We start from the raw sequence: 13,197 nt of genomic DNA on the forward strand, positions 1-13,197 counted from the left end.
GCCTTATACTGTAACCTGGGGTAGGTGTTGGTCATGGTGAATGCTCATCCTGCAAGGGGCTGTATCACCTCTATCAATTTAAATAGAAAGGAGAAGCAAAATGGCACATTTTTTGCTAAACTGAGTTTTTTAAATCTGATTTTTGTTCAGTCTTTGAATGTTAGCCATCTGATGTATTTTTAAAAAGGGAAGGAAGGTCTTGTGACTGAGCATAGGACTGAGAACTAGGTCCATGTTCTGCTACCGTCACAGACTTCCCATGTGATGTCAAGCATATTATTTAAGGTCTCTGAGCCTCACTTTGTCCCTGTGTAAATTGGGGAGCTCCCTTCATATGCATGTTGTAAGCCTTCCATTATTAATGTTTTGTGGCATACTTGGACAGTCTCAAGCGAAAGGCTAAACCAAAGTGCAAATCAATATTAAAATGACTGTGCATATTTTTTCTACATTCCACTTACATTTGAAAATGTAATAAAAGATTCTCACTTCACACTGCTAGAAGACCTTTCATTTGACAATCTCCCAGTGATTCACAAACATAATTTAAGCCTCACAAGATTTAGATAGGGTAGTATTATCCCCATTTTACATACCTGGTAAGTAGAGCAGCAATAGAGTTAATTGTCTGCTTTTTACAGATGCTAAGCACCTGCAGCTGCCCTTAACTTCAAGGGGATTTCCAATAGCTCAGCAATTCTGTAGCCAAGCTCACATGCTACTAAACAGAATAGATTCCAGAAATCTTGACTCACCACATCACCCCTAAACCACACTCCACTTTTTCTGTATGGTGCACTCTTTTAAACTACTAACAAGGACAGATAATATTCCTTTCAACTTCCAGAGGGCACTGGATCTAAGGGTTTTTCTAACCAACACTTCCTACCCTTAAAAAAAAAAAAAAAGTACTGGCCTGTGGTTTTCGTTTTATTTTTGCAAGGTGCACGAGGATTAGAAAGTTCAGCACTTTGGTCTTAGCCCTTTGAATTGCTAAGTGCTGATGTTTTGGTGGCTGGGATAAAATAAGCAGCATGAGCTACTAGAATAGCCTCCTATCCTCCCATCCAAAAAACCAAACATGGAACACACTCTGTGGTGACAAACAATTTTGGGGAGGGGGGAGGGACAGCATAATCAACCAGCAACGTGCCCAGCATCCTAATGATGTAAATGGGGCTGAATCCACACTTTTAGCTAATCGAGGAGGGAAGAGATCTTGCTTACCCCTCTCTGGTTCCCTGCAGATCCTGCTTACACAACCAACGCTGCTGTCTCTCTCACTCACTCTCCCTTACACAACTCCTGCTGCCAGCGAGGCCCCGCCCCCTTCCCCAGGCGACAAATAGGAGCAGGGGCGGGCAGAAGGGGTGAAGAAGAAACCCGAAGGCGACTCGGTGGGTGGGGGCCAGCGAGGGAGAAGCCGGCCCGGAACGGGGATCAGTGGCATCACTTCAGTGAGCAAGAGCCGCCCCCTCCCAGGCCGGCGAGCTGCGGGGCTCCTTTAAATTGCAGAGGAGAGACGCTGTGCAAGGGGAAAGCACGTGGGGGGTGTAGCTGATGAGGCCTTTCTTGCAGCCGGCTGATGGCTCAGAGAGGCTGATCTAGGAGACGGGAGCATGAGCAAGCCCTGCCCCGCCGCGCGGTGCCTGGCCCCGGCTGGCACCTCCCTCCGGAGAGCGAGCAAACTCGGTCCTGGCAGGTGCTTCCTCCCAGGAACTTGTGCAAAAACCGAGCTGGGCCCTGCAGTGCCTGGCCCGGGCTGACACGTTCTACAGTAGCCCGTGCAACTCAAGCCCCGCTCTGCAGTGCCTCACTTCGGGCCGGTGCACCTGCAGAGCCTGAGCTTGCCCAGCCTCCTCCGTGGTGGTGCCAGTCTCCGGCTGTCAGCGGCCCACCGGCACCTGAGCAAACCCAGCAGTGCTATTGCTGGAATGCCCCCTCCCACCTACAACAGGGCAAAGCCAGTTCAGCCCCGCTGTGCCTGACTCAGGTTAGTGTGTTCCAGGGAAACCTACTCCTAGGCCAGGCATCTCATTATAACTAGATGGGGCAATGGCACTGCTAGGCCATTACTCCTCCCCCACACAATAAAAAGAGAATGAGGGTGGGGCCCTTGAGTTGCTCCAGGCTCTAAACTATTGCTTAGTCTGCTAATGCCTAGCACTGGCTCTGAGAGGGGGGAGGGAAGACTTTACTTCTTTCCTTTTCTACTGAAACTGCTTCTCATCCAGCATCAGCTGTTCCTCACATTCCTACTGTCACCCTGCCCTCCCAACCAGCCGCTCATGTTTTCACTGCAGATTTAACTCAGGTGTAGCCGCTAACCCCCATCTGATCTACAAACAAAAGCCTCTCACCAGGGTTTATTGGTGCTTTCAACCGCACACGTTCCTAGGGCTGTAGACAAATACCCAGGTACTGCTTTTACAGGAGCTAGCAACCCATTCACTTTGCACTGAGGATGCAGACTAAATGTCAAATAAAAGCCTGCCTAGTTAGAGTCCAAAGGCCATGGAACTTTCTGCGTCCATTATTCTATTATCTGCTCCTGTTGAATGTTTTCATGTTTTGTTTCAATATTTACAGGTCTATAGGGGACTGGAGGCCCAGATCCTCAAAAGTATTTAGATATTTTAGCTAAAGGCCAAATTCTGCTCTTGTTAACACCAGTGTACAGTAAATCTAAAGTAACTCCACATAAGTCAGTGGAAGTGGGAAAGGTGATGTACTTTGAATTCTTCCGTGGGGCTCAGAAATGTGATTGCAACTTTAGTTTCCTGGAGGACTGTATTTTGAAATCATGCAGGAGGGATAAGGGATCATTTTAGTACTCAAAGGAGCGTGATAAGCTTGCCTTTTTTACTTCTCCCTTGTTATCTTTCCTTAGCAGAAAGTAGTTTGGACCTCCCTTATCTTTTCTGTCAGCTAAGCTTTAGATGTTTTCTGGAGCAGGCTTTCTAAGCCACTTAATGCAGGCAAAACTCCTATTGTATGAAGGGGATCTGGTCTAAACAATTTTTGTAGTGATATAAGTATACCAGTTAGGGTATGATTTTTTTTTTTTGGAAATAGTTATAGTTACAAGCCCTAGTGTCAATCAGTTATCAGTATAACCTATTCCCTTTTCTGTACCAAAATAAGCTATGCTTATATGAACACCTTTTATACCAGTATAACTGTATTCAAACTGGGGAGGGGGTTGGTATAACTAACTCTACTAGTATAGTTAAAGCAGTGTAACTGCTGACCCATTGTCTGTGACGGAGCAGACGAACAATTTCCAATAGGATGGATTATCTCCAGCTCTTTCTAGCCCTCCTGCACTTTTCATTATGTTTTTTATCTCGTCTGCTTGTCATTTTTCTTGTTCTCTTGGTTTTCTTTCTCTTCTCCTCCCACTCATTGCTCCCCCTCTTTTTTCCCCAGGCCCTGTGGGTGTTGCAAGTCCCTGCAAGCCTCGGGCATGTTAATCAACTCCCTCGCAGTAACTAGTGACCCCTTCGTTCTGTGATACCGTCTATCTGCAACAACAAAGTAGTACTGTAAAAAGTTTAGATTGCAACTATGGCAGGCCTCTCAATGGAGAAAACTTGTCGTCATGTCCTAGAGATGTCAACAAGCTGTCAAACACAGGTAGCCCACCACACCACACCAGCAACAGAAGTTTAGATCTAAAGATATAATAAGAATTTGGCAAAAAGCTATATGAGGAAGGAAAGTGGCTCTGCAAGAAGTGTTTAAAAATGCTTGATTCACTTAGTAAACAGCCCAGTGGCAATTACAAATATGTGACAAAGATCTAAAGTGCATGATGCAAGAAGTAGCAACAAGAGAGGAAGCTTTGAAACGTTTGGAGTAATAGTCATCTTCAGAAAATTAAAGCTTATTGTAATGTCAGATTCGTGATTTCACAATGCTCATCGACAGTAAATAGAACATCACAGTCTAAATTCTGATCTCAGTTACACAAACTGTAAAAGTTGCTCCATAGAAAAGGCAGATAAATTTGGATTTAAAATAGGGATGGGCAAAGGGTAGAGATAAATAAGGCCCCATTCCTACAAACACTTTTGCACCTGCTTAACTTTACTATTGTAAACAGTCCTGTTCCATTGACTTCAAGTACTTGTTGTAGTGTAGTTAAGTAGGTGCATAAGTGTGTGCAGTATCAGGGCTTATGATTGGATCTGAACCTTCATTTGAAATGTAATGGTCTTTCTGGAGATTTGAAAAAATGTGGAGATCTTTTTTTAAAAAAAGTTTTCCCTTGTTACAGGGTCACTAATTCCTGAATGCTGCCCCTTATGGCCTGGAGTTGCTCTGCAGCACCATGTCTCATTTTCCCCTCTGCTCAGCACCCCTTAAAAAGTTCACATGCTCCAGATATTCAAAACATTCTCCTTCTGGGGTCCAATATATGAAATTCTGAACACCCCTTTCTCAAGATGGGCCCCAAACCCTCCTCCCTGAGAATCTGTCTCCCTCCTTGCTACTTCTCACCCTCAAGGAGCCAAGCTAATTGTGTCACGGGGTCTGGTGCCATTTCCTTTTAAAAGGTCCAGCTACGCTGTGAAATTCCCATTTTTGCATATTTCTGCATTTGGGAGTTCTGGCCAGGATAAGTAACAAAATTGCCACAGAAAAAAACCTGTTCTCAAGAGATTTTGAGATCTGTTCAGCAGACTTAGGAGGTTCTGATACATTTTAAATGCTTATCTGAACTGACTTGAACCTAGGTTTAAAATGAGGTGCTTCCTTTGAAATGAAGGATTGTACGTACTATAGATTACTGAATAAAACAGACTATAGTATTGACTAGCAAGACTGACAGTTACTTTTTCTATATGTGAATGGAATATATTTTACTGTACCTATTTTGCATAAAGGTCAGAACCAGCCACTAGTGGAGAATATGGCTACCCACTTATTTAAGGGCCTATAAGCATCTCCTCTCATTGGTTTCCAGTTGGCTTCCAGATGTAGTTCAATATATTTATTCTAATCTATGAAGCCCTATGTATTTGGGACTTGGCTACTTATAAATGGTATCTCCTTTTATGTGCCATCCTGACAGCAGATATTAACGAGGGCTCCTTGATGAACCTGAGAATTGGACATCCAGAGGTTGCTAGTTGTCATGATATATGGAATCACAGTTTGGTTAAACAAGTGGCGGTTATTAAAGAAAATAACAAACCACAACTGGAAATCAAGCTCTGTGTTTGTCTCCCTTGTCTTGTTTAGTGGAGATTAAAACCTGTCAGAGTCTATACAGCTCACAGAGAAATGCAGATCCCCAAAGGCCCAGATCCTCCACAGGACTTAAGTGTTGTGATGTCCAGTGTTGCAATACCTATCTAGACAATCACAGGAACAATACTGCCATCCGCAAAGCCTGAGTTAGGTGCCTAGGCTTCCTCTACAATGGATGGGGAGAGACAGGCACTTTAAAATGACAGCCACAAGTGAGCGCCCTAGACAGGGGGCTGCCCAAGCTAGCTAATGGGAGATGCCAATGCGGTTTGTTCTAAGCCCCGCCCCTCTGAGAGGTAGACATCTGAGTGCAGAGAGGTGCTGCCTCCTGCTTGTGATTCACAGCTAGGAACCCTTTCCTGGAGTCACATGGTTTAGTTGCCCAAGTTTTTTATGGGAAGGAGTGAGGCATGTGGGTGCTGCCACTGGTGCCCACCTTATAACATTTAGGCCAATTGTTAAACTACTTGCCTGAAATAGGGAAGACCCAGGTTCAATTCACCCCTGTGCCTAATATGGGAGAAAATATTTGAACAGAGTCTACCAATTCTTAGAAACGTGCATGGGATAGCTCTCTCAGTCTCTCCTCTTGAAGCTCTTCCAGTTGGATTAAATACTTAAAGAGTTATTGGGCCAGAGAAAGAAAATTCCAGAGAAAGAATTATTCTATAGCTGGGTGATTAGCAAACCCATGGCTCCAGCCCCCTGCTCCAAAGTGGACCCACCTCTTCCTCCACCTCTGGATTTTGAATGGGACCTGCTGTGGTTGGCATGTTCTGACCATGCCTGGCAAGGAAGTTAGGCATTTGCCTGCCTGTCTTTCCCCTGGTTCATGGATCGTGCTGGGGCTTAGGTGGGAGGTAGGTGTTTGGATGGCTAGAGCAAGGCAGCAGTGCACATGCCCAAAGGCAGACACTTAAGCACACAGAGAACTTTTACAGTGGAAATGTAGGCATTGAATGTGCTTATGAGATGTCATTGTTAATCCAGCAGCTGAACAGGGCTTTATGGTTCACAGCAGAGCTTAAAACTGGGAGTTATGTGTGTAAGTGACTTTGTGGATCTGGGCCACACTTCAAGTAAACACCATTATAAGGAGCAGGTGATCTCTATGGAGGGTCCTTGGACAACTGAATTGTCTCCTGCCATTCTGTTGATCTTCAGGGCAATTTAATTTTATTTCAACACTGCATGTATGGCAGAGGGACAGTGACTATGCGGAGAGACTCTATTAATAGTTTTATATTGTGTTTTTTAAAGTTATGAACAAGCACTCAGAGGCCCGACATCTAAATTAACCCGCTTCTTTTAAAAATTGCCTTTGCTGAACTACAACAAAATACACAGCTCAGGCAGCTGTGCTATACTTATCAAGTAGGCTTGCAGCACCAGATAAAACTGGAGATTGTATATACAATCAGTTTTATATCTTCCCAGTATATGTGAAGGTTAGTCACACAATAGTTATTACTGCAAACATTCAAGACTACCACTATGGAATTTGGGTGCACCCAGGGTATAAGCACGTAACATCAACAAATATTGCACAAAAGATCATCTGAAAGCAAACGGCAATCTTTATAGCAGGGCTTTTACTCTCCTCTCCTCTCCCTTACACTAGTTTTGCATTGATGTAACTCCGCTTTAACTGAGTTACTCTTGATTTACACTGGTGAGAGTAGGAAATCCAGCCTGGAAGCTTGTGCCAGATAGAGCAAAACATTTCATAACAGTGGCTTATATACATAGTATGTATGGATTGATTAATGGTAGAGCACAAGTAGAAAGCCAGCATGCTCAGGGCCTGTAAGGTAATTTAGAATAATTAATCAAGACCTAGGCTGAGGCTTGACATGAGCAGTAATGGGCAAGTGACTTCAAGTCAAAAGATAAAGTATATCAGTAAACAAGTGCAGTAAGTCAGCTGACTGATATGAAGTAAGAGACTACAAAAATGGCTTATAGGTATTTTTAAGGAATATGTGTAACAAACTCAAGTACTAACTGTGATAACATGATAGCAACTGATTGGTGTAAATGCTAATGATTGTGTTGTAAATGGATAATGTACCTATCAAAGTGGGGTGTGGAAGTTCAAATAAGGAAAAGGGGATCAAACGCATTATGAATATGCATAAGATGAAGTGGGCATTAGTGTAACAATATAAAAGATGTTCCTTGGTCTAAGTATGGTGGAGACACCATGACAACATCCACCTACTGACTCTGGCATTGCCACAAAGGATGGTGTGAGTAATGCTAGTGCTGGCCATTTGGTATTATTTCTCTCTTCTTTGCCGGATGGCATAGTGTGTGTGTTACTGTTTGGCCGGCTAATTAATCACAGAAAAAGCAGTAATTTGTGTTTGTCCCAGTTGTGCACCTTGAGGTCCCCAGTTTGGTTACAACTTCTCTACTGTAGCCTATTAAGGGGCTGAACCTTCAGCAACCACTCTTATAATGTATCGCTAACCTTGAGAGATCACTAGATGAAGCTGCATAACCTATGTATCTCCGCGCTTTTGGAGCTGATGGAAGGAAGCTGGGATGCTGAAACAATTTGTATAGTGGGGGTGCTGAGAGTCTTGTAAACCCTGTATTTATGACAGAAACCACTTCATGCCAGAGGGTGCGGCAGCACCCAAGGAAGGAAAAGAAAATGAGCAGGAGTTCAGTATTGCTACATATCAGATGTGATTGCAGTTTCCACCTATTCTGGAGTTTTCTTCACCTGTCATATTTCAGATTTTAAAGACATGTCAGTCACTCAGAAGTCCCAACAGACAAATGGAAAGATACAAAGCCCAGAATTGGTTAATTTTCCAAAATGCATTCTTCTGACTGCAGAGTTTTTTAAGTGCAACAGATGGAGGGTCCCTATGCACACTGAACTGTCAGCTACCAGAAACGAACTCAATAAAATTCCCCCCACAAATGCTCTGTTACTGAATCAAGTCATCTTGTATTGTGCCTATTCCCTCAGGCCCTGGCAATAATTTGACCAAGGGGGAGTTTAAAAACAGGGGACGAGAGTGCTTCAAAAGAGACATTTACCTACACAGGACAAGCCTCTTCCCTTGCATACTAGCCCTAGGAGACAGAGCTTGCCATGCACACAGCAAAGTCCTCCCCTCTAGCTCATCTCTAGGGGAAGAGCCTGACCTTGACACACCACAATGTCACCCCATCCCCAGAGCAGCGACTATCACCCCCGCGAGGGGAAACCACCAACCACCCTCAGGCCCATCCCCAGAGGGCCTGAGAGGCTGACAGTGGCAGCAAAAAATCCCCCTGTCCCGCTTAGAGCGGAGAGGGACGGTGACACTCACTGGGGAAGCAAAACATCCCGTGCACACACTCCTTCCTGAGCTGCGCGAGGCCGGGGGGGAGGGAGGCGGTTCTATAGCGCGGCTCCCTCCTGGCACGTGCTGCAAGACAGGGACCGCCTCGGTGCAGCATCCTGCAGCTGCAGAGCCCTGCCAAGGAAGTTCCCGCGGACGCCGGTGCCAGCTGCAATATGGCGGCCCCCATGCAGACGGCATGAGTCGCTCCTGCCTGCTTCGGGTTCCTGCTGCCCCACTCGCTTCTGCGTAAGTCGCGGAGCAGCCACCCACCCCCCTGCTGCACCGCAGGCAGCGCCCTGGGGGCTCTTCCTGGCTGGTGTGTTGAGATCCGGCAGCACTCAGCTCCTCGGAGTCGGAGGGGTTTTGGGGGGATCCTCCTGGGTGGAGCGGGAGGGTCTTTCCCAGTCGCCACGATGGCCGCCCGTAGAAAGGGAGGAACTGGAAAGGAAGCAGCTGCTTGAGCGGGATGGTTGGGTTGGGGTTGAGTGTGACAATGCATCTCTTTTAAAACAGGTTGAGTTATTGAGTCTGGAGGCAGCCCAGAGCCTGGGAAGAATAAATCACACACACACACAAGCCTCAACACAAAAGGAGTACATATCTTTTTGAGACACACAGCCAAATCTTTGATTCCCCAGGGGGAGTGATCAGCACTGTCAAAAGGAGGGAGCCTTTCTCTCTCTCTCTCTCTCTCTCCCCCCCCCCAAATCTGAGAGTCCTGGCCCTTCTCTGTTGAGGATTAAAGCAATGTCTTTCTAGTTTCCACAGGAATAGGGGGTGCTGTTGTGTGCATAGTACTTTTCACTCTCTAGCATTCTCCCACATTCAGATTGCCCTTGCACTTTAAGATCAGCTGTGGGTGTGTACAATTGTGGGACAGGGAGAACATCTTTCATTCCCCCTTTGCTCCCAGTGCATTCTGTTGCCTCTTTCCTGCTCATTTAGTTATGTGTTTAAAATTTAAATATTGAGAAAATAATTAAAAGTTGTGGTGTTTACATGTACTGCTGCTTTACAGTCTCGCTCATACAGGTAAATACTGAAGCGCTTAATTAAAAAATGAAAGTGAAGGTCATTTCACGTCTTACAGCAGCAGTGTGAATGGGAAGTGTGTGGTTCCTACAGAGAGATTTGTTTGCTGCACTAATAGGAAAACGTTGACATTGTACAAGATAAATTAGGATTTTTATAAAAAGGGGATTATTAAAAAAAAAAGATGATGGTAAATTGTGATAATTTAACTGGGATCGAATAGTGGCATCAAGATAAGAAACCTACTTGTAACAGAAGAGTCCTCCATTCCAGAGAAGCAATTAGTCTAGCATTTTGAGAGCATAAAGCAATACAGTAATTTTTTTAAAAGTAAAGTAATCCAAAATTAAGGTTCCCAGGACAACCTTACTTAAAAAAAAAAAAAAAAAAAAAAAGCCTTGCCTAGGATATTGATTTGTAGAAGTTAACTTTTAAGCAAAAAAGCCATCACACTCTGGTCACTTGTTAAATTAAAAATGGACATTCAAGAAACCAAAAATGTTGAAGTGGGAATAAAGGTCTAGGGTCCAAATCTCACAAGTTTTACACTGGTGTAACTCCTCTGATTTTAATGTAGTGATTCCTGATTTACACTGGTGTGAGTGGAGATTCAGGGTCTTGGAATATATCTTTTTCTTTTATATTAGTGAAAATGATTTTCTTTCTGAAAATTTCCAGCAAAAATGCCTATAATAATAATAATAAAAAAATGATGGATCACTTTATATAATGAGGTGGATCAAATTAAACAAACCCTTGTGTGACCACTAGAGGGGGATTTTTACTGCCAAACCAAAACTGACCATTTTTTCTGCTGCTAGTTTAAACTTTTAAAGCCTGTTACACATCATATGTAGCTACTACATTCTCCATGCTTAGGGGCAAAGGATTCCTTCCTTCCTTCTCTATGAGTCTTTTGTTTTGCTTACCTTTTCTTTCTCTCTCTCTCGCTTCCCCTCCTATTTTAACTTTAAAATCTTTCAAGAGCAAAGCTATTTTTTTACTTCATATGGTGACATAGAAAGAGGTGGTCTTCATGCATTTTTCTCTTATGTACACCATAAGAAAAAACGTTCTACTTTGCTTTTTCTATATTAACTCTTTTACTTTTTATATAGCTTGTTAAGTGATCACAACATGTTATTTTTCTATTGTTTTCTGGTAAATGCTAATTTAAGATTTTGAAAGCTGTCACATTCCATTAACCTAGTACAACAACAGCTTAAATTGTTGCATTTATTTCCAAACTGGAAATCTCTTGAGATGATGTATCAATGGAGGGGTAGAGCCCTGTGCGGATACAAAATTTGTATCTGCATCCGATCTGCAAAAATGATCTGTGGATATCTGCTGATATAAAGCAGATATCCGTGGATTTGCAGGGCTTTGAATATAAAATTTGGATCCGCATCCATCTGCATGCCACAAAAATGGTCCATGGATATCCACATGCAGATTTCCGCAGATTTGCAGGACTCTATAGCTGGGCTGAAAAGGTTAGAGAAACTTAATAAATTTCATTTTTTTGTTAGACAAATTCTTTTTTGGGATATTGCATATTAAAAGAAATAAATGTGGAAGATGGAGATAAGAACTTTCAGAATTAGAAGCAAAATAAAACCCTTCAATTTTATAGCTTTTTCTAAGTAGTACTTTCCTGTTGCAGTGCTGGAGTTACTCAAGGAGGGTCATGGATAATTACTATACGTATTATTTCATAATTCATATCCCTCTCTAGAAGATGGAAATGTCATTTTAACAAAGTAGTCTTCACTATCTATATTAAATAAGCCTGTGATTCGTGTCACGTCAATTAGAATAGTGTCAGTTAGAATAGCCTAGAAATAGATTTTAAAAGCAGCCTTTCAGGAGTCTATAGTAATCATCCAGTTATTCCAGTGGATGACAAAGGGAAAGATGTACAAACAGCAAAATAACATTTGTAAACGTAAAAACAAAAAAAGCCCCACAGCCAAAACAAACCCTCATTCTCAAAACATGCAAATATTAAATCCTCTGTGGTACCTCTAAAAAGAGTATTCCTGTTCTTATTTGTTGAGAATCTTGGCATGTATAGTCAATTTACTAGCCTGGTCTGAAGACACATTTTCTGTACAGGTTATTATAGCAGGAGAAGGGGCTGGACAAATTATTCCAAAAAGATTTCTGTGAATATTTGATTTACATTTTAAATGAGATCATTTCAACCTTGTTCCTGCCTCATATGTACACTTTTCACAAACTTATGAGTGGTACAGATGTTCTTGTATGGGTTGAATGTTCTTGTAAAGGTGTTTTTCCAAATAATAGGACAAATGCTGTCAGACCTCTTGAGAGATACAGCATAGGGTCAGGAGGAGGAGGGGGGGGGGGCTTTGCCTTTGGGCCATGCCAATTCTGGCCTCTTGCATAACATAGAGCAACCCTGAGAGCTGATAACTGCAGCATTATTTGGGGCTTGTTTTCTCTGCAGAGTTGTTCTGAGTTATAACTTGATTGTTGTCCCTAACTCAACTCTCACCCCCCCACAAAAACCCTTGACTGGGGTGATGCCCTTAACTCCAGGCCTGGTGGAGTCTATAAGCTAAAGCTCAAGTTAAGATTCCATCAGCTGCTAACACAATCAGGCTGTGTAGCCGGAGCGTTATTTCAGAGTTAGGGTAACTCAAGAGAAGTAGCACAAGTGTAGATAATTCTAATGAACTCTGCAATGAAGACAAACCTTAGAGTAACTCTCTGAATTACTCCAGTTTATGGCAGCTTTCTCTTTGCTACCTGTGGGCTGGCTGTTCTGCTTCCTGGAATCTCCTCTAGTGTTCAGCACTGCATCCTAATCTTACCTGATCTGCCCTCAGCCCCGTATACCCACAGCATACCCCGTATACCAAGAGCTGTATTTGCTCTAAATGGCTTCTCTGCTAAGGGAACTTTCCCTCAGTCTGCAGTAACCTGTTTCATATGCTGGAGTGATGTAGAAGAGCTCTGGTCAGAATCAGTCAGCCTCTGTGTGTGACTGCTGGACCTGGAAGTGCTTGCAGGTTCATCCAATTGCGAAACAAACATATGATGTGACTTATATAACCAATCACAACTAGTAACCACACCCGCAACAAACTTTTCATGAGCAATCTGTAGTTTTAGAAGTGTGCATAATTTTGAATAACCAGTACATAAAAGGAAATAGCAAGATGCTTATAGACTATCTACAATAAGAAAGAGGCTGAATTATTTATTAGTTTATTCACTCAGCTCTAATCATTATTTCATTCTGATCAGACTTGTGCATACTTGCCTGTTAGAGGTGTAAAATGGCAGCATTTCATTTTGGAGGCCTGGAGTAGAAGCTAGTTTAGAAAATAGTTTGTCAGGAGTGGCTTTCCTCTTGGCAAATTTTCTGTCCTCTGTGCCCATGTTTGTTACTTCAGTAATACAGATAAAGCTTAGACTAAATTGGTGTTATATTATTTTAATCTATTTTCCATTGTGAACAAATTGTAGTGCTGTTGCCTGTTTGCACCATGAGCTTTTTGTTTTTATTATTCTTTGTTTCTGGAATGCATCCTAT

The 13,197-nt window shown here is 42.9% G+C and overlaps 2 protein-coding genes across 4 annotated transcripts in view; one reads left to right on the forward strand and one right to left on the reverse strand.

The window, feature by feature from the left end:
• The window catches only part of BLVRA (biliverdin reductase A), a 53,939-nt gene extending 41,334 nt beyond the window's left edge, over window positions 1-12,605 (reverse strand). Inside the window, exon 1 of one of the 2 annotated variants that reach the window (XM_067550367.1) lies at window positions 12,582-12,605. In XM_067550367.1, coding sequence (XP_067406468.1) covers window positions 12,582-12,590 — 9 coding nt within the window. In that variant the 5' untranslated portion in view covers window positions 12,591-12,605. Of the gene's footprint in view, window positions 1-1,227; window positions 2,203-12,581 lie in introns of those variants that run through there. The other variant, XM_067550369.1, reaches the window with a different exon arrangement.
• COA1 (cytochrome c oxidase assembly factor 1) overlaps window positions 8,120-13,197 on the forward strand; it is a 64,479-nt gene continuing 59,401 nt past the window's right edge. The window contains exon 1 of one of the 2 annotated variants that reach the window (XM_067550372.1): window positions 8,120-8,846. The gene's annotated coding sequence lies outside the window, so the exon portion shown is untranslated. Of the gene's footprint in view, window positions 8,847-9,555; window positions 9,633-13,197 lie in introns of those variants that run through there. The other variant, XM_067550373.1, reaches the window with a different exon arrangement.

The sequence above is a fragment of the Emydura macquarii genome, unplaced genomic scaffold (genome assembly GCF_026122565.2).
Source record: "Emydura macquarii macquarii isolate MOO-44397 ecotype Brisbane River unplaced genomic scaffold, CSIRO-AGI_Emac_v2 contig_1263, whole genome shotgun sequence".
Lineage (NCBI taxonomy): Eukaryota > Metazoa > Chordata > Testudines > Chelidae > Emydura > Emydura macquarii.